Genomic DNA, 21,849 nt, shown 5'->3' on the forward strand with positions numbered 1-21,849 from the left:
AAGTTGAATATTTCTGCTTAGAGGTGACAATGAAGTAGAGATGAAATTTCAAAGAAAAAAAAAACACATCAGCAATCAGATTTAGATCGTGGTCACTTGCATCCTTCACAAATGTGGAGTGAAATAACATTGAAGACACCCATGAATAAACACGCGTCTCCTTCACTCCGTGTATTAATTCACCAGCAAGAAAATAAACAATATGCCACAAATGTCAAAGGCAGCAGTGTAGTAGCTTCTACATCCCTCAAATCTTCCAACAAAGAAATGAGGCAAATTTTACTCGTGTCTTCTCGACATCGGAACACACTTTGTAAGCTCTACCATGGAGTGACAGGCAACAAAGAATTTTACAAAACTACATCGTACTAGCATTTACAATGTATACGAAAAAGGCAAGTGTGCAGCGCTTGTTTCAATTATGTCTAATGATATACCTAAACTTGTTACAATACAAAAAAGGAAAATTGATAATGACGTCATCTGTAACTCTGTACACACATTGTACATAATATATGACGTCACTTGTAACTCTGTTAGTGTACACACATTGTTCGTAACATCTACATTATGGCATGTTTTATTCAGTAAAGATGCTGAGATTTTTCTTTTCCTTCCTCAGATATCAATCTATGACAGTGCATATTTTTGTGCCTAATTTTCACAACGCACGAACGTACCGATTTCAGATCACTTTGGAATACACACACTACGCAAAGAATTTCAGGGCATACCCTCCAAACACACAATCTGAGTGCACAAAAATGAACTCACTCTCACTACGGAGTATATCTCGAACAATTATGAGTTAAAGTTACATCTGGACTGCTCAAGCACCAGAATACAGACCGTTGGTTTATATGCTTGTTCGTAGGCCTATATTTGTGCGATTTTCTATGCCCGTTTGTTTGAAAGTGGTCTCCATTGGCCGTTTGTTGTACGAACACTCTTTTCATTTGCCTATTTTCTAGATCATCCCCTTGAAGGAGATACATATCAAATGCTCGAATTGACCACCCCTCCTCCTTACTATGTTGTTTTCTCTGAATGGTTAGCTATGCTCTGCACCTTCTCTGAACCCTGCTACAACAACATTATTAGAACTAGAAGGTCTAGACACTGATAATAGCTACCAGTTGGGGGGGGGGGGGAATAGAAACAGACAAAATATCTATACACTGGTGCTAAATCTGCAAAAATAAGAACAAGAATTAAAGATATTTATCAAGAGTTCCTAACCTGAAAATGGCTAAAGATTATACCCTCCAAATCTACGACCCCTGGAACGTGTCTCACGCTTTAGACAGCACACACATACACAAGCAAACAAATAATTCTACAAAATGTCATTTGCAAAAGTGCTTGAAAAGGACTAAAGTGATAGATAAAATATGCAGACGGCTACATCTGTCAATAATAAAATGTGCAATTACCACACGATGTTTACTACTACCCTTTTATAAACTTATACAACTGTATCTATCCAGCAAAGCCCGCCTCAAAATTAAACTATTGGCCGAACTTGAATAACTAAAAAAAGATAAAAACTCTAATAAATATCAAGAAAAGCAGCATGCAAGGTTCTATGAGCAATAACAAGTATGCATTCTACTCCCCATGCAACACACTCCTGTAATAGGACATTTAGGAAATGTTGGTTGTTAATAGAGCACTACTCGGCACATTTGAAAGGAGAAGACAGATTGACTTTCTTTCGTAATATTCTGTCACTAAACCCATGCAGTCCTAGTAAACTTCAAACTAATTCAATTTAGGGATGGATTACAATCCATCTCGTTTATATACTGGGAAAATACTAAGGTAAACAATGTATATCAATGCATTACACAGTCTCACTTGAGCAAGAGAAATTTCAGTATTTCTTCTGTCATCCCTCTGCAGTAGTCAAATTTATCTCCAAGTCAAATACAGCGGCAGACCATGTGTAGATTTTCTGAGCTATGTTTAGCTATAATCAGAATGAAACATTTAGAGCCAAGAAATGGTGGCATATATAGTGTACAAGGGAATTTTGCTTTGAAACACTGGCTTGGTAGCATGGCACACACAGGGCATATACTATCCTGAGAGTATATGAATATAATACCAATAATGGTAACACTGAACATAAGTAACAGAAACCTGAAGGCTATTTTGAAATGCATCTACCTTGACAAACATTAAAGGCAATGTACGAATGTGAAACTACCCCACAACATATTGCAACATTTCCATCTCGTATTACAGTGCCTGTAGAGAGGACAGATCTCAATTTATGACACCTACATCAAAGTTGCTGTAATACTGTTTTGAGGTTGTTTTCTTGATTATATGCCAAATATCTAAGAAAATATTTTTTTCTAGTGATTAAAAACAAATTTGTTTAATACCTTGTTGCCCTGTACACTTAATGCTTTGTTGGTAGTTCAGAGAATACATGGCCATCAGCAGAGCTATGTCCCTTTGATATTCAGCAGTGCTACACCCACATAATGCCAAGATCATTTTTTTTTTGTCCACTTTTTCACATGCAATTTGCATGTTTTATTATAGACTTCTACAGAATAAAATGCTTTCACTTGAAATAGTTTTCACTCTTGTTAGACAGAGTACTTACTATTCCATCCACTGGTATGCTGTAAATGTTCAGACGGTGTTACAAAAACAATACAAAACAAAACAAAACATGACATTTAGTGAATACTTTGTTGATTCAAAAATTTTCTAAATGCTGAAGTATAGCTCCATCCCTCTCACAGTCCATAGGTTTATACATTTGTTCTCCCACACCTCCTCACAAAAACAACAAAAACAAAAACATGAGCTCTAACCTCCTTCTTGACCTACACATTCTCACATTTATTTTCTTGATAATTGAAGTAAACTTTTACGACCCTTTCTATGCATACCCCTCTCCCCCCCCCCCCCCCACCCTTCCCTGAGCAGACTGCACACAACATTAAACAGCTTTAGTGCTTTCAACAAAGACTAAACAACCTGTCCAATCAACTATAGAGTAATGTGACAGTTCTTTCACATGCTTCAATAAATGTTTGCAAAGTTTTATGTCATACACGTAACATAAACACATCCCCAAACTGGCCCATTGTATGTCCGATACAGATTATTATCTCAGGTAATGAGTTTCAGTTGATAAATACACGCATGCAATGCATACATATCTACACTGTAAAACCTTGGTTGAGACTCACCAACATGCTTCATCACAACATACAATTAACAAATCTGAATTTCAGTCAAAAGCACTTAGGGGGAAAAAAAAAGAAGAATATTAAAATCCAACAAGGAACTATTTCATTGCAATGAAATAATGTAAAACAAAAAACAAAACTGAGCAAATCTATAGCCTCAAGTATGCAGAGCACATACCGTGAACAGTGTTTTGTTTATTTAGAAAGCACGTAGTACAGCTGTATATAGCAAACTGAAGGTTCATCGCACTTTGGTACACTACACATACACCAGTGACCCATCACCACATGACCCTGATAAAGTCGTAGATCTCAAAAAGTAATAAAACTGGAAAATAATATCAATTTGGTTGAAAAAACAACAACAAACAAACCAAGAAGTCATTTTATGATAGTTGACAAATCAAAGTTTGATATTGAAATACAACATACCCCAATTTCATAGTTCTAAGAATGTTCTAAATGTGAATGTGTTTGATTTTATTTAATGAAATATGTTACTATGGTGATATGAATTAACCCATTGTGTTGAAAAGGATAATCGACAGCCCACTCGACTACATCTAAACTTCAAACCAAATTTTTCTCAAACACTGTTGGTTTCTAGCTTCTTTCCCATTTCACCGGGATGGTTTTTTGATAAAGTTAAACAAACTGGATATCACTAAAAAGCATAGGATCTTGAGATTATGTCAAACTACCAAACTCCAGATATCAATAATTTGTGACTTCATCAGGCTCTTGTGATAATAGATCACATTCGAGTATTCACCTTCTCTGCAAAAATATCCATAACATTGTGTTCCATATAAAGTTTATGTATGACATCTGCTCCTGTAATATGATATTTTCTTGCATCTTATAAACTATTTTTTACTCTTGATTCTTATATATTATGTTTTAACTCTTAATTTTGACAAACATCTTTTATCCCTTTGTTTCATTTGAAATTCCAGCAAAAATGTGTGGAAAGATTCTCAAGAAAATTCTTGTCTTTCCCAAAAAAAAAAAAAAAAAAAAAAAAAATATATATATATATATATATATATATATAAAAAGAGAAAATACAATAATATTATCAAAGTAATTTCATCAATTTGCCTCAACCCCAATAACAAAAGAAGTGCATTGCAATTGCTAATTCTCCTTATTTCCCACACTAAGTATTTCTTATTCGTTTAGTTCAAGAAAACTGTAATTAACCATTTAAGAAAAAGAAAGAGAGATAATATATTCAAATGATTAAACACCTCTCATCTGGTATATTTCATTGGATGTTTCCTTCTGGGTGGGAAGAAAAAACAGTCAAGTGTCCAGGGTTTTTACCTGAGGATTTTCTGCAGAGAAGATGACACTCATCCTGTGTGCTCGCTATTCAACAGCTCAGCAATGGAAGTTATCAGCAGCAAGGAGGGAAGAAGAAATAAAAGCTATCACAGAATTTCCAGATCCACGTGCCTCACTTCCGGATTTGTCGCCTGAATGGAAGGGGCAGATAATGACACAAATGAAATCGTTGGATCATCATGTTTTGCACATTTCAAAGATAATATGAATATGATTAGATAATAAGAGCTTTGAAAGAAATTTTATGTAACTAGCATACTTATCATACTTATCAGATTACATAGATAGCCACCTCTGTTTATGTGCTATCTCATCTTGGTTCACACCACTCTGCTAAAAGCAAGAATCTTGAAATACTGTAAAAAACCTATTTAGGAGAGGACCAGATGGGAAAAGGGGAGGCTGGGATGGGGGGAGGGGGGGGGGGGGGGGGGGTGGTGGTGAGGGAGGTAGTAACGGAGTGTCCATCTACACCCACCTTGATGAGTTTCTCTATCCTGTCAACCTCAGCCCCAAGCTGGTCGATGATACGCTCCCCATGCTTTAGCATGAAGGTCTCCACATCCTCCAGGTTCTTAAAGTTCTGAATCTCCTAAAATGGGTGATGAACATCAATAGAAAGGGGGAATATTCTAGTCTGAGTTCCAGGCTGAAAAACTTTCAGATGATGCATGTATATGGCAGTATAATCTTGCAAGTTGAAGAGAGTGACTAACAGTAATAGAGAGGGGGAAAAACATTTTAGTCTGAGTTCAAGGCTGCAAAGCTTTCAGATGACACTGTACAGCTTGTTTTCATCAAAACAGAAAAACAATCTGTAATATTTTAGAAATATCTAAAATTTTTGTTGGTGTCACTGTAGATGTCACTGTCCTTTCTCAGTTTTTACCTGTGTGTACATTGAGTAATTGGAAGTGTTGCGTCTGTTTGCAGTACAACAGAAATGGTGATAGCACAAGTTAAGAAGTTTCCATGAACACAGTACAAATAATGATACTTTTGGAAAGAAGAGCATTTGACAACCAAAAGAGATTTGTAAGATAACATATTCGTAGCAAACGAGAATAAGTTGCTTTCAAATCTGCCATGACAAAAGCACCATACATCTGCATGGACATCTTCCAGGAAAGCTGCATATTATTGTTAGTAATGGTCATTGGTCAAGCTGCACTGACCTTCAGAAGGACTTCTAGGTCTTGCGTGTCAAGGTAGGACCTGGTCAGTTCAGCCCCATCAATGTCCAGTTCAGCCTTGAATCGGATTGTGTTGACGCCCATGTCAGTGGCTTTCACATCGTACACCCCCCTGTTGCATAAAAGAGTGCAAAAGGCCATTCATTACACGTCATGTTCAACAAGGAGAGGCTGCCCCCTTTTTTTTACATCTATTCATCAAAACATGTCTGTGGTCACTGCAGGCAAAACACCCCCTTCCATCATTTTCAGCCTTGCTCTCATTCATTCATCCTTCCTTTCCTGATCTGAACATCTTTCCCAAAACTTATGAAAAAAAAAGAAAAAGAAAAAGAAAATAGAAATTTTATTCACACCATTTGTACTTGTTTCACTACTACATCTTCCATCTCTCAGTGAACTCACACTCTAACCTCCTACAGGTTGCTCATATACCAGTCTCTCTCTGTTTTTGCTTCATTCTTTTTTGTTTGATTCACTAGGATTTCCGTGATTTTCTTTCATAAGGCAAAGTCCACATTTCTCCCTTGACTTAACCTGTTCCTTCCGCAATTCTTTGAGTGTCTTAAATGCCCCCAAACGAGATTCTTTTTGCCCGTCGACAGAGAACGGTCAGGCTGGTAATCCACCAGAGCGAAAGCAGTCAAGCGGTACATGTATCCCCTTTCCAACTACATGTGCCATCAAACAATGAAAATATCGATCGAGTGCAAGGTATGAATAGAGCGTGCGCTGATGGGCTCACAGACTCTTTTGTTCCACACAAAACCGGGCACTTGAATGGGATGACTGGGGTCAGCGAACACAGAAATCTACTCGAGCTCAGCTTCGATCGCTATGTACATGATCATACGAGTTTTAGAGCAAAGCAGGCACAAACTAAATCAGAAAAAGAAGGAAATAATGTTGTGATATGCACATTTTCCCAACAGAAAGAGAACATATGGTGATAGAATGAACTCTTATCTTTTTATCAAACTCATTTTTCTGGGCATTTCAACACCTAGATAAGAAACATGAATTTAGGCCTCGAAAGTAGGCACTCTTATCTTCATCTTGGGAACCTGGTATACCAGGTTCCAATATATCAGTTGCTCCCACGGAAACCTAGTATACCAGGTTCCCGTAAGGAACAGGTTAATTGCTGTCTTTTACACTGAGTTGTGCAAGTCTCACAGAACCAAAGATGAACCTTTCCCCACAGGGCAAAGACGTACAGCAAGGAAAGAAACACAACAACAAAACTGGAATTAATCACATATTGTGGTAATGTTATCAAAAAGTCTCGACGCTGTAAAAATAGAAATACTCCTGTGCATGAAACTTTTGCGAATTTCACGAGCTGCCGAGACTTGCAAAAGTAAAATACTAGTAAAAGTGTTTTTCTACATAATGTACTGAATGTCAGTGGCAATTCAGGGAATTCTCATGTTTTGAAAAAAAAAAAAAGAAAGCTGTCCGCTCCAATTTGCGAAACTTTCATGCCGCAAATGGTTCTGGTATTACAGTAATGGGAATGGAAGGAGGTCATTTCTACAGGAAGGCATTCATGGTACAGCAGCCACAGCCTGCCTTTCCACAGTGAATTCTGACCCTGATCTAAGAGTACACCCACCTGATCATGACGTCATTCTCCATGACCTCACTGAGTTTGAGCAGCTGGTCGTCCGGTATTGACCGTCCGGTGAGAGCCTCCGTGTTGGTGTAGATCAGAAAGCCTGATACGGCACCTGTATGGATCAAGCATCATGTAGACACAGTAAAATTATAGTTCCAAATCCTTAATGTTAAGCCTTGATGTATTCAAAACTTCACTGACTATCTTATTAGTAGTCAGGCGATTGGAGATGCTTGTAAATTTGGCTATACTGTAAGATGTGGACTTTTTGACATGATTAGTATGTGGTGCTACAGCAACAAAGATAACTTCTACATACATCAAATTGGCTGAACGTTGTAATGATACATAATCATAACATTTTAGCTGCTCGTGGAAAAAAAGAAAAACAACCTAACCAAGTATTTACACATTAAATGACAGAAAGATATTATTCAGAGGGGTGAAGGTTCAGGTGTGAGTTTCTTCAATTTGTCTCCCTGTACAAATTATATTTGTTAAGATCGCAAATGCTGATCTGTAGTTGTGAACTGAACATATTTAATTTGTAGAGGGAGACCAATTGAAGAAACTCACACTATTTACATATTCTTGTGTAAATGCTGATATGATGGATCACAAGAAGAAAATAGATTTTTACACAATGAAATATTCCATGTTTACAGCAATGTAAATTATCCTGACCTACCCAGCTGTTACAATACGTCACAGTCCCACATGAAGGCAATTGTGTTGCAGCAAGGTTTAGCAGGATTGCACAACCTCTGTTCATTAAAAGTTAGCTTCAGCACTGCCAAGAAGCCAATAACCTGTAAAGAGGTGAGTGCATAGTCTGGAAGAAATGATTTGAAGATCAACCCTACCCAGCAGTGTCCCGATTCCAATGGCACCGAGGGAATCATACATGGGGTTGCCAGTCAGCGAGGTCAGTCCCATACAGCTGGCCGCGATGATGACACCGAAGACCGCTGCAGTGTCCTCCAGAAACACTACATTCACACTTGGGTCCCTGGCACGCCACACTGTCAAATACCATGACAAAAATTGGGTCAAGTTTTCTTTTATAATTCCTTATAAATTGGTAAGATGTATGCTGCTCTGGAGACACAAATGTAAAAATTGGGAAACAGTGTACTTGAGGTATGATCTCGGCAAGCAAAACACTGCTTAGCCATTTAATTACGTATACATGTCCTTCAAGTATTAAGCAACAATAGTATTTGTTGAAAAATCATTGCCATTAATTGATCATTATATGATGTCTTGCAACAATGTATCTGGACGAGTTTTATGGTTGTTGTTGCTGTTGTTTTTGTTTCTTTCCTGGCACGTGTGTGCTTCCAATCTAATCATACTTCTCGAATAATATGTGCCCTTGTAACCACCAGTAGAATTTGACACTAAAGAAGTGTTGCTGTCAAGGGTTATTGGGGTGTGCAACACAATGTATACCAGGGTACATGACATTTGTTTCCAACCTGTGCAAGGCATCAGGGTCAACGTCTCTAAATCCCTATCTGAATACTTTTTGTGTGCATCACTTGTTAGTGAAAGCTTCAGCAAGAAGCTGAAACTTTATTTTATACATAAATATATGTAAAAGGCATTGCTAAAAATGTGCAATTCTCACTTAAAGGATACCCAATCAAACTTTTTCTTTTTTTCTTCAACATTTTCCAAACATCAATTCTGTACGATTCTTACCATATTCCCAGAAGGGCATCTTTCTTGCTTCTGAACCCTGTTTGATGGCATTTATTGCAATTGCCAGAGTGGCTATGAAAAAGAAAGACAAATAGTAAAAAGAAACATTTAGAAATATTGATACAATTGGTTTATCATCATTGAATTATCATTACATCGTTTCTGTACAGAAAATGATACAAGAATATGACACCTTACAATTCTTCATATCATAACAGATGAAAATTTCCAAACAGAATGGAAGCTTTCAAATGAGGAAAATGGCTGGGAAACAGATCTACACAATAATACAGATTTAATGTTTTTGCATGCTATTCCTTGAAATAATTTCTGCTGTCTTTCAAACATATTATTTTTGAATGTATTTTAAAATTAATCTGTCATTCACAGGCAATGTTGTAACTTTGTTTTTTGGTAGTCATGTCTCATATTCTTTACCTGTCTTTTTTTCTGTTGCTATTTTATTTTTTCCAAGTGTTTAGAATTAGAATTAAAATTATCAGTGGAAATAAAAGATTAGATATATCACACACATACAAAAGATATGAAAGTTCTACCTTTACTGGAAGAAAATGATGAAGCATCAAAAGACTCTTTGCTTACCCCCTTCTGTGAGAAGTGATCCACCCAGGATGCAGTACGACCAGAGAAGGTCGTGGATTGGTTCCGGGTGCATCAGGCCCGTGATGCCATGGTAGAAGGATAGCCCCGCCCCAACACAGAACACGCCCACTCCACTGATGAGGGACGACACGTAGCGCAGGTTGCTGTACCCGTATCTGGGATTGAAATTTAGCAAGTACAGAAAAGGTGTTCAGAAGATGGAGTCTGGCAATGCATTGTTCAGAGAGTATTTATATTTTTCTGTCCAATCTTTACTTTTTTTTTTGTTCATTACATTGTTCTTTATATTCACAGGGCAATCAGTACAATATAGAGTATCATGTCATCATGTCATACTTTAACCCTAACCAGGCCGGGCTTTTTGGGGTGTTCTGTGGCCGAGGGGGGGGTTGATTCAACCCCTCGAGATCTCAGCCGTCGATCGCGCAATCGCCATGAAAATTGGCACATGCATTACCTGTGGCGTAATCTACCACATTACACAAAAAGAAATGGAAATTTTCGTTATACTAATTAATTATGCTAATATATGTATAAAATCATACATTTTGCTCTAAATCAGAAAGTAAAGCTCCTAGAATCCTAATCTTTGCAGCATTCCTAACAATGTACTTGAAAAAAAAATCCGGTATCAAACTTAATTTCTTATGTATTTTATTGTTCTATGAATTTCTTATGTATTTCTTTGTTTTTTGACCTTTTGATTTATCTTTTTTTTTCGCAAAATTTATGACAGAACCTTTTCAAAGCGTAATTATGCTAAAATTAATTGATTTCAGCCTATGAAAGTGAAAATAATCATATCTTTATGAATAAGGTGAGAAAACTCCATTTGCATAGACTTTACACACGAAATCATGTTTTTGAGCCATTTTCGGTCTGATAGGCATGTATAAAAGGTCGTGCAGCGTCATAATGGTATGCGCAATTTTCAAAAAAATGGTGTCAAAAGATGCGCGAGACTTGAAAGTAAAAAGTCAGCGAACGGCGCAGTCAAAAAATTTCACGCTTTTTAGGGTTAAGGCTTATTTTGCTTCTTACCAATCAATGGTATGATTTCACTCTATGAACTTTTATCCCCTTTCCTTAATTTCTCTGTGGTATTCACACACATTTGAAACCTCTACCGACACAACTGTTCTTCCATAGCTTCTTTCATCTATCTCTTTTATGAAATGTATAAAATTTACATCTATTACCAACTTAACGGGTAAAATAAGATTTTATTTCATTGTGTTCCATTCCATTCCATTTCACTTCAATTCAGCTATCAAGAGGCATACTGTCAAAACCACAAATGTTTGCAGCATTAAATTTTCACGAATTGGAGCCAACAGCCTTGTTTCTGCAGCATGACATTTCCCCAAATTGTCACCGGCATTCAATGCGTATATAGTGCACACAAGAACTTTCATGTACATTTTAATTTCACAAATCTTGGCTCTCGCGAAATTTGCGAAATTACAATGCACATAAGAATTACTGGTTTTACAGTACTCAATGGTCAAGGTGTCTTATCATCAAGGGACGAGATGATGTGGGGGGGGGGGGGGGGGGGGGTATCCTCACGGGTGATCACGAGATGGTTTCTTGATGGACTGACGGATGCCCAGGAATAGGATACATTGATTGCAGACATCGGCCGCTGAATGGATGGCCTCGGAGAACATGCTGGAAGAACCCGAGTACATCCAGGCTACCAGCTTAAACAGGAAGTTGGTGGCGTTGCTAAAAGGCAACAAGACAAAACAAATGTAAATTAATCAGCAACAGCAATTCCCCTCATTATATAACAACTAATAGTGATGAAAACTTGTATTCATTGGCAGCAATGCCAGGTGGGTCTACTCATTTCAAGCAACTTATGTGCAGGTAATACTGGTGGCATTTCAAAGATGGTGCTACTGAGAGGTTCTTCCACTAACTGTGACTTCAATACAATTCCAAAACATTGGATGCAATCACATGTAGTATTACATAGCAACCACCTTGGAAAGAAAAAAAAAATTATCCTGATCTTGTCCAGCATGACGCAAGAGCAAAGTAAGTTGACCATTTATGGCAACTAAGGAAACATTCAAAACTGGATGAAATTACCAAATGCCGCTCATAAGGCAGTCAGCCTCTGAGGTAGAAAGTTTGGAGGAAGGCTGGAAAGATACACTGTCAACAAAATCAAATCATTTACATGGTAGATACTGCCATCTTGGCATGTTTAATGCAAGTGATACTCACATAGCAATGGCTGAAAGGACAACTTTCCCAGGCCCAGCGAACACGCTCTGTGATGCCTGAAATGATACAAATGCATGAAAAGTTAATAACAAAATTACTCCAGACGATATTCTAACTCATTCTAATTAACCTTTTCTCTCATAGTATCAAATTGCAACATCAACAACTTCAAAATAGATGTTAAAGGTGCACTTGATGATGGTGATGATGATGAAGACTAAGGAAAAAGTAAGATCTTAAGTTGATCTGATGAGAAAAATGTGTATAGCTTTGACACCCAAGCAGTACGAATAATGCAAGTTTGGCCTTGAAAAACAAATATTCCTGTAGAAGGCCTCATCAGAGTGGTGTGATTACTTAATATGAAAACAATAATAAAAATGAAATTGCCTGTTGAGCACAGAAACTATGTCTATTTTCTACTGCACTGCAATGAATGTACGGGAAGTGATATCATTGTATCTTTCCATTATCCCTGTCACATAAAACTAGAGGTGGTAAGGTGGATGGCTTGTCATCTTTTACACCAGAGTATTGATTACGTTTTTTAAATTATAAATCATTTTCTCTTTTTAATCAGCATTGCTTATCTAAAGATGAACAACTTTTTACCTGTTTACTGCCAAAGAACTGGTCATATTCCCTCATAGCCCTCTTCAAGAGAAACAGATCTGCCACAAAGAGAAATTTGGGTATTAACCTGTTGAGGACAGTTTGATTTTGCTACAACACGCATTTCACATAGAAGCCTGCCCAAGTATACTCGGGAATCATCCTCAATGGGTTAAAAACCATGTGGAGGAAGGGTTGTGATTTCAAAAATTCCCTCCCTAGAGAAAGGTTATCATTCAAGATACTGCAATGTACTTCAGGAATGTGGAATCCTTGGAGGGCACACAAAGCAGAAAGATGACATGACTTCAATCTGTACAGTATCTTTTTTTTTTTATTACCTACTTTTGTGCAAAGAAAATTATGGTTATTGCTTATATTTCCGTTTACTTATATTTCCGTTTACAGAGGAAAGAGAAAAAAAAATGGCTTAGGATTACACAGGTGCACAGGTAATAGACCAGTGCATTATACATTCAAGTTCTCAACATATCTCATAATAATTATTATTCAGATAACTGCAAAGGCTTATCCAAAGCAAACTTTCACATTTAAACTGGATTCCACAAATCGAACTTTAATCAGTTCAAACAGGAGAGGTAAATGGCTCATTACCATGTACTAAAAGAAAAGTATCCATGCATCTTAACACACATGTAGGGAGGCCTATGGGATGATAACATTGGCATAATTATATCCTTCTTTTTGGCCGGTAACCCTCAACATTACTGACAGCCTTCCTAAGCAAGTTTTCCAAGTCTCAATCAAGTTTTATCCCAGGATGTCTTTTCATGTCAGTGTTTCTGTAAAGTGCCAAGTTTGAGCATGAAGCATTGAACAGATATTGTAACCTCATGTGCCGAACTATTAAAATAATTCTGAGTTTCTTGCCATTGTAGATCTAGAAAGTGAGCAAAGATAACGTTTTTGTTGACTCTGGTATCTCTGATATAGCAAATCTTGACCCTATATGAAATCATGTCAAACATCTCAGACTTACGTTCTTTATATATGGCTTCTCTTTCTTTCCTTTTCTTCTTCTCCAGCTGTAGTGCTTCCATACTTCCCCACACCTCAATGGCCCTTGAGGTAAAAGTAGACACAAAGGAACAAATATTAAATGATCTAGTGTATGCAATCTCGATCATTTTTCCTCCTCTACAGATCTACATCTCTACCACAAGAAAAAAAAAAATTATGCCAAAGCAGCTGTAGGGACCTAACACTCTGCCTTTACCATAGCAATACAAGAAATAAGAAAAAGATAACAGTAGCTTATCCAGTATAATAGCACTGCAGCAAATCTAGAAAATACAATCGTACAAAGGATAGGCATGGGGATACTACCAGACAAATTCTTAAAAGCATCAAGCTTTGATGTAAATATACCTTGGAATGTCCTCAAATAGACAGCATTCAATTGTCATGCTATAGAACTTATGCATATATTTAAACAATTTGAGAAGAGATCCCACTCCTTCTCTAGCATCTCCATGGTAATACCTACACAGAGAAGCTGTGTGGATGACTGGAGATACAGGAGTCATCAAGAGGGTTTGAACCCAGAACCAACCTGTCAAGTGCACAAAACTCTACACCATCACACCCCATGTAATCTCAAGGATAACTGTGCTGAAGATCCCCCTGAACTTACTTCTGTTCAACATCAGAACGCAGATAGACCATCATCTTTGGCTGGCTGGACTCTTGATCATACGGACTTCTTCTTGCAGTCTGCCTGAGTTGCTCAAGATCACTAACATTGTAAAAAGGAGAAAAATCAATCAGAAATCTTGGATATCCTGAAACAAGAGCATAAATACACACACACACACACACACACACACACACACACACACACACACACACACATACGCTGTGGATGTACTTGTACTCTGAGTGCACTAAAATGTATTTTAAATGCATATCTCATAGGCACATGTAGGCTCATTGAGTTATCAAATTTTCATAGGGATCACTTTCTCCATTGCCACAATTAGGACCCTGCTTGCATGAATTGCATCTTCCATGCAATAACCACACTGGATTATAATATCACAATTACTGTCGACAGGTTAACCCCTATGAAAATTGCCAGTGCTTACTATGAATAATGAAAATAATAACAATTATATATTCAACTTATATTGTACCAAAACCACTCTGTAGAGTGCTCAAAGGGCATATTAAAGTACAGAGCAAAATTTTAGACAAAACCAGAAGAGTTTTAGAATGTTTCTTGAAGGAGTCACATGTCATAAATGCTTTGATGTCGTTAGGAAGGATATTCCAGAGTTTGGGGCATATTTGGTATGTTTCATTAAAGGGAAGATAAACCCCAAGAGCAATGTGGATTGAGTGAAAGCAGTAACATTAGTAGAACACATCAGTGAAAGTTTGAAGAAAATCGGACAATCGATGCAAAAGTTATGAATTTTTAAAGTTTTGGTGTTGGAACCGCTGGACGAGGAGACTACTAGAGGTTATGACGTATGAGTGGACAACAATACCAAGAAAATATAAAGAAAATTCTACAAAAATCCATTTTTCATGAAAATTACAAATTCCATCAACTTGATATTGACATATGTTAAGGGTAGCAATTATTCCCCCTGCTTTCTGAAAGAGGTTGGTCCATTGCTCTTTCATTATTCTAGAGAAGTGCAGAGACTCCAACCCAAAGTACCTTCTGATCTGGAGATTCTCCCGACTGAAACCCCGAGCAAACGGGAGACTCAAAGTTGATGTGTGCGAAGCGCGAAATTCCTAGGGTTCTAGATGCTCTCTGGTGCTATCTAAGGCTTATTTTTTCAACATACGATAGAAATATGCAAGAAATCCTTTCCAACGGGAGACAAAGAGCCAGGGCGGGAGAAATTAAATCTCAAACGGGAGAACGGGAGATTTTGCAAAAATGGGTTTTCGGCGGGAGATCTCCCGTCGAAAACGGGAGAGTTGGAGTCTCTGGAAGTGAATTTTTGTTGAATTTCCTTTATATTTTCTTTGTATTGTTGTCCACTCATACGTCATATCCTCTAGTAGTCTCCTCATCCAGCGGTTCCAACACCAAAACTTTAAAAATTCATAACTTTTGCATTGATTGTCCGATTTTCCTCAAACTTTCACTGATGTGTTCTACTAACGTTGCTGCTTTCACTCAATCCACATTGCTTTTTGGGTTTACCTTCCCTTTAAGAAAGGATGAATAAAGAGAAAATACTCAAAATTCTTATTTAAAGGGAAAGCAACAGCAAAGATTAAACACTACATGACTCACCTAGATTTCAGAAGGTAGTCATTCATGGCACGCACTGCTGTGAGTGTGTTGTTGTCAGTGTATTTCTTACTGTAGTCCACCTTCCTCCTCCTCTCCTTGTATGATAAGATGGCTTTTGACATGCTGGCAAGCCTCTCGGCTAAAGGGAGCCAAACAGAGACACATCACGAACATGGAGGCAAAACATAAAATGATTCTTTCTTGCTGATTTTTATCTTGCTTATTTTTATGACAACCTGTGCAAAAGAGATTCTTACATGTAGTATTTAAACTTTGGATAAATCATCAAAATTATGTGCTTTTAAATTCACTGATGGAAAATCAAGCGAGTAAGAATGCTTGTCTGAAGAAAAGAAGCTTTGAAAATAAGGGCGTTTTCAAGTGCACTGAGTCATGAATTACTGTGTTAGGAACAAAATTGAGATTTACAAGTCTATGGCAACTACTGTGAAGGGACAGACCTTAGTACATGCATTACAAATATACTTACAATAATGTCAAGTATGAAAGCTGTTTTAATCCTTGCTGTTTCTCAAGCTTCTGTAGGGTTTCATGCACACTCTTACTTACAAAATGTATATGCACAGTACTTCACTGAGGGAAAAGAGAGAAAACCAATTTGAGACAGAAAAAAACATTCTCCACAAGCTTTACAAAAACCCACCAATGAATATCTAACTTTATGCTTCCATACTTCCATCTGACAAAAGAAAAGAGGTAACTGTGTCAGGAAAACACAAAAAATCCAAAACTGGCCAAGATGACCCAAAACAGCATGCTGTAAATTTCATAACAGAAATGATTTTTTTTTTAAAGTTTTGTGATGCATAGACTAAAAGGTCTGTGTACCTGTACACCTCATTATACTGTAAAATGAGGAATGTTTGCATGCATTTTAGTTTCGCAAATTTCACGAGAGCCAATATTGGGGAAATTCAAATGTATAAGCAATGTATGCAAAAGTTCTTGTCCATACTATTATGCAATGAATGCCAGTGACGATTTGCAAAAATTTTATGCCTCAAAAATATCTTGCCTTACAGTATCAATAGGGAGAAAGCATTCATTAATACACAAGAGACTCACATGCAGTTTTGGTCTCTCCCCCTGCCACGGCATCAGCCTCTTTCTTCTCCTCCTTCACTACTTTCTTCTTGTCAGTTTTAACGGTGGCCACCACAAACGGCTCTTCGGGCTGAACATCAGACGACGATTCTGGGCCATCACTGCCTGGCTGTTTGTTTGCTGAGCACAAAGTTCTACAATTCCTTGGTCTGTTTGATTGCACTACATAGAGGAGGTGTCTGCGCCACCTACACAGAGCAACTTGGTTCCATGACGCAGGTGAAGCCGATGGCAGGGTCCTGACTGTTTGATGCAAACATGCTGTGATGCAAACATACACGTAGATTTATCAATACTCATTTAGAATAATAGCAATGAATGCATGTACTGTAAATAGTTCCAGATGCAAAGCATTTAGAACTGTTTAAAAATACATGCATATTATGTAAGACCCATAAATTAACATGAGCTGAATTTGAAAATACAATGAACATTTATCTTGTCAAGCCACAGGTTACACCTTTTTTCCGTTTAGTGTTAGCAATATCTATAACTTATTGCAACGGTACATCGGGAGTTCACGTGATCGGAGGTGCACTGATGGCCGTCAGTGAAAGACGATGTACCATTCACACACGCTGCATATCTTCGCTTTCGGTAAGTTGTAAATTGTCTATGTCAATATCGATAACATAGACATGAAGTCTAATTAATGAAGATTGTCTTTAATGAGTTTGAGGTGACAAAAATGATGTCAAGTATCAAAACTCAATGCGATTGGCATGTTCTCTTTGTGTTCGCTTTGTTGTTGTGCACCATCCCGGTACAGCCCTGTCGCATTTTTACAGCGACTGGGCTGTGTATAGTTATCCTACATGTAGCATCACTATCACAAAGGAATAGACCATAGATTCTGGGGAATTCCTAACCGCAGCAGCGACCCCATACGGACAAATACGTACAGCGCCCCGCGACGGGGTTAGGGAATTCCCACTCTAAATACAGGTCTTGTTATTCACAGTTAGGTCCTATGCAGTGGAGCTTCTGTATAGGATAGGAAACTGTTTTTACTGTCATCCTTGCTTCCTGGGGAATCCCCACTCAACACAGGATTTGGTAATGTTATTTGAAAGTACAGTTTTCACTACTGTGTACTGTTATCATTAAAGCCAGATCACTTCATTTGACCGAAAGATCGGTATTGTATTTTGTCATCAGGGATATGTTCCGCAGAGACAACAACATCTGGCTTCATGGGAGGAGAGCTGTAATAAGTTTTTTAAAAAAGAGAGAACTCCAGACAAATAGATTTTTCTGTCTAAATTTAATTTTAAAACTACTCCATTAGTACAGTATAGAGATAGATGGCAGTTGCATGTTGTTTACTTTAATTTTCTCTAATAAAAAAATCCCCGTGTTGTCACTGCAAAGTGTAAAGACCTTTGTATAGCACATGTACATTAGAATATTCAACTTTCTGTCTCAATGTCAATGACAATCAATGCAGTCAGAAGATTGATGACTGTACACGTCCCACATGAAAATTAGACGAGATTCTCACTTACCACGCTCACAAAATAGCAAAACCTAAATTTTGAGTAATGTATTAATGACAACAGATTGTCATGTTGGGTAAAATCGGGTCAGTGCTGAAGTACATGTAAACTACATGCTGAACCCGTATTTCTGCTATACGCATGACCTACGATGTGGCTTCTTTTGATGTATTTCTGTACTTGTGTACCGACGGCGATCGCGCAACGACCTTTATTATACCGGCAACAACGACATCAAAACACAGCACAAAAATGAACGGGTGGGACAAGACCAAATTCATCAACTGACAAATTGTTTACAGATATTGTCGTGGCTTACCAGAGACTTTACTGGCATTCGTTGAATATTTTCTGCACACAGACAAAGCTAAATTCCCAACAATAGGATTTCGCAGCATCATGCCGACGGATCAAGATATCTAATCCGGGAAAATGACGGCGATTTCATACTCAATTCATTCGCCTCTCGGTTTTACCGTGAAATTGGACTTGTACACGTAGTCTTGTCCAAAGTCGTTTTAGAATAACATAATAATATTCAAAAACTACAGTGTAGTTTTTTTTTTGTGTGTGTGTGTGTTTGTGTCCCCTTGCTTTTGCATGTGTTGTGATTCGCATTCTTGTTGAAAGCTGTTACAATCACTCTTTGACGAAAAAAAAAATCACTTTGAGAACATTAGTTTGTTTTCGTGATTATCAAACAATCGAAACCTTTTAACTCTGGTTGACGCGGAGAAACGTTCATCTTCTATCGTATCAGCTCGTCATGGATGATGCACCACTCGTATGTCTCGTAATATACTAAGCACATAATCAAAGATCTAATTCGGTAAAATGTAGGACAATAAACAAGTTTGTCTTAAATTTCACCAATTTCGGAACGACATAGAGCCGCCAAGCATCTGAGAGGTCTCGACTTTAGACCTAGTGACCAATGTACATTGATCGTCCTCTTGCCGCGGAAACATTTTTTTATACGTTCGGAATCGGATAGCTTACTCCCTATCCATCCTATCTTCTAGTATTACGCCGTCACTTGTAGTAAAGCAATAAGCGCCTGGCTGAAAGGCTACGGCAGTCGGCGCTTTGTTCTTTTGTTTTGTTGTCTTCTGTTTGCAATAATAAACAAAGTGCAAGATGTAGCCTATTGTACTTTGCACAATAAAGGAAATCTAGTTCGAGTTCAACTACAAGTTGACCTCGTACCACATTGAATGAATGCAGATGATAGTTTACTCTGGTAAACAGGAAGTGTAAACGAGACTTCAAACTGTCTCCTTGGTTGTATTGAAATAAAAGACTATTGATAAGTCTGGTCGTATATAGGTTTAAACCAACAGATGCAGCCTAATGATAGCCTTTTGAAACTGGCCATCAGATTGCATTTTACAGAAAGTAACACAGTACAGGGAATTCCGGAAGTGCGCTATACCTATCATAGACTTTCGTATTCCATTTAGTGTTCAGTGATATTAGTTAAACAAAAATCACATTATGCAAAGTAGATGACGTGATGATGTCGTCACATCTAGTCTCTAACTAACATGCACATTATCTTCACAAATTCTTTTTTCTTTAAATCCTTTTTTTTTAAATTCTATAGCTCGCATCGAATTATCACAGCTTTGTATCACTCATACCCTGAATTTTTAGGGTGAAGGGCTTTGTAGTTCCTCATTTTATCATCAAAAAGAACGATTTTGAATGATTTTTGTTTACGAGCTTACAGGAGAGAGGTAGAGTGATGACATCGTCACCTCTGCTAATTTGTGTTCGTGGTTGAGGCGACTAGCGTTGTTTTGTGAAATTTTGTAAAACGTTACAATTCACAACTCTCATAATAAATCTAGGCCTATTATGATGAAATCTCTACCATTGTGTCAGACGGATTTGACTCTAAATATAGTACTAGTATATATAGGCAGGGGCGGCGCAGCCGAGGGGGCCGTGGGGGCTCGGGCCCCCACACTTTTTGTGCACCATACAAAGGAATACATAAGGTGTCATCACTTTGGGCCCCCACACTTTTTTTTGCTTGTTAGCTCATGAAACCCGGAAGTGGACCCCCACACTTTTGAAAACACTGCACCGGCCCTGATAGGTATGGTATTACCGGACAGCATGGTAATTCCGGACACGCACATTTTTGCGCACTAATGACATTCTGTACGCGCGAGACTTCGTAGATTAGCCTCACAGAACTTCGTGTGGACCGAAATCGCAAAAAAAAAAGCGACATAAAAATGTAAAAACACGAAGAAATTCACATTTTACCTCAAATTCAGAGACTCCAACTCTCCCGTTTTCGACGGGATATCTCCCGCCGAAAACCCATTTTTTGCAAAATCTCCCGTTCTCCCGTTTGAGATTTAATTTCTCCCGTCCTGGCTCTTTGTCTCCCGTTGGAAAGGATTTCTTACATATTTCTATCGTATGTTGAAAAAATAAGCCTTAGATAGCACCAGAGAGCATCTAGAACCCTGGGAATTTCGCGCTTCGCACACATCAACTTTGAGCCTCCCGTTTGCTAGAGGTTTCAGGCGGGAGAATCTCCAGATCAGAAGGTACTTTGGGTTGGAGTCTCTGCAAATTTATAGTTGAAAGACCCGCACCTCGTCATAGTTAATATTTATGCATGTTTGAATCACATTTCGTGACTGAAATTCTATGAAATCCCACTCACATACAGGAGAAATGCTGAAGATTCCAATAGAACCACAAGTTCACTGATCGATATCGGAAATTTGCAGCTCTCGTCCTCAAACGCGAACGATGCGGAATAGTTGTGCGCTAAGGAAGGGGCCCGCAACTCGTCACCCACGCATGCAGCTCCCATAGACAAAGCACGTAAAACAGAAGTTGTCGATTTCTCACAAGGTTTTATTGCGTGAACTGTTCGAAATATTCAAGATAGACATTTTACTGTAAAATACGAAATTTGAGCCTCATTTGCCGATTTTTTCTTTGTCATTTGTACGGTGATCTGTGAGTATGAAATGTGATTCTGGTGCAAGGACTAGGTGCGAAAGACCTCGATTATTCCATTAAGAAAATCGTGTCCGGAATTACAATGCGATTTTGCACCGCGCAAAAAGACAACTTTTTTAGAGGGGTATGTTTGAAGCATATTTTCTAAAAACTGGAGCGAACAATTGACATAAGTTGGCTGAATTCGTAATTTCCAGGAGTCTGTGAATAAGTGGTGTCATTTTTAGCCGAAATTTCATCCTCTGAGTACGGAATTCAAAGCCACGAAAAAAAAGCGTCCGGTGATACGATCTATTCTCCTACATGGATTTCTCTCTATCTAGTAAGGTGAGTCGCCGTAAAGTGCTTTCTACTCCTTAATGCATTAAGATTAAGTAAAAATCAGACAAACTGTATGGTAGAAGTTTCATCAAAGTCG

General features: G+C 38.0%; 1 protein-coding gene across 1 annotated transcript; it reads right to left on the minus strand.

Annotated features, from left to right (window-relative positions):
- Window positions 1-4,473: 4,473 nt before the first annotated feature.
- LOC139745098 (proton-coupled zinc antiporter SLC30A9, mitochondrial-like) lies at window positions 4,474-18,906 on the minus strand. The gene is made up of 15 exons (XM_071655519.1): window positions 18,763-18,906; window positions 16,909-17,208; window positions 15,823-15,961; window positions 14,200-14,301; window positions 13,546-13,628; window positions 12,546-12,604; window positions 11,934-11,989; window positions 11,268-11,426; window positions 9,678-9,853; window positions 9,075-9,146; window positions 8,234-8,392; window positions 7,368-7,482; window positions 5,735-5,864; window positions 5,038-5,151; window positions 4,474-4,690 (listed from the first exon to the last, which is right to left on the minus strand). Exons 1-15 carry the CDS (start codon window positions 18,842-18,844, stop codon window positions 4,646-4,648), a joined length of 1,791 nt encoding a protein of 596 aa, XP_071511620.1. The 5' UTR covers window positions 18,845-18,906; the 3' UTR covers window positions 4,474-4,645.
- Window positions 18,907-21,849: the final 2,943 nt, after the last annotated feature.

The sequence above is a fragment of the Diadema antillarum genome, unplaced genomic scaffold (assembly GCF_040938485.1).
Source record: "Diadema antillarum isolate AM-2024a unplaced genomic scaffold, OU_Dant_1.0 seq00001234_RagTag, whole genome shotgun sequence".
In the NCBI taxonomy this organism is placed as follows: Eukaryota; Metazoa; Echinodermata; class Echinoidea; order Diadematoida; family Diadematidae; genus Diadema; species Diadema antillarum.

Coding starts and splice junctions, on each gene's coding strand:
- LOC139745098 (XM_071655519.1), bottom strand. CDS start 18,844: ATGATGCTGCGAAATCCTATTGTTGGGAATTTAGCTTTGTCTGTGTGC. Junction 17,209..18,762: donor GAATGCCAGTAAAGTCTCTG/GTAAGCCACGAC, acceptor TTTGCATCACAG/CATGTTTGCATCAAACAGTC. Junction 8,393..9,074: donor GATGCCCTTCTGGGAATATG/GTAAGAATCGTA, acceptor GGTATTTGACAG/TGTGGCGTGCCAGGGACCCA.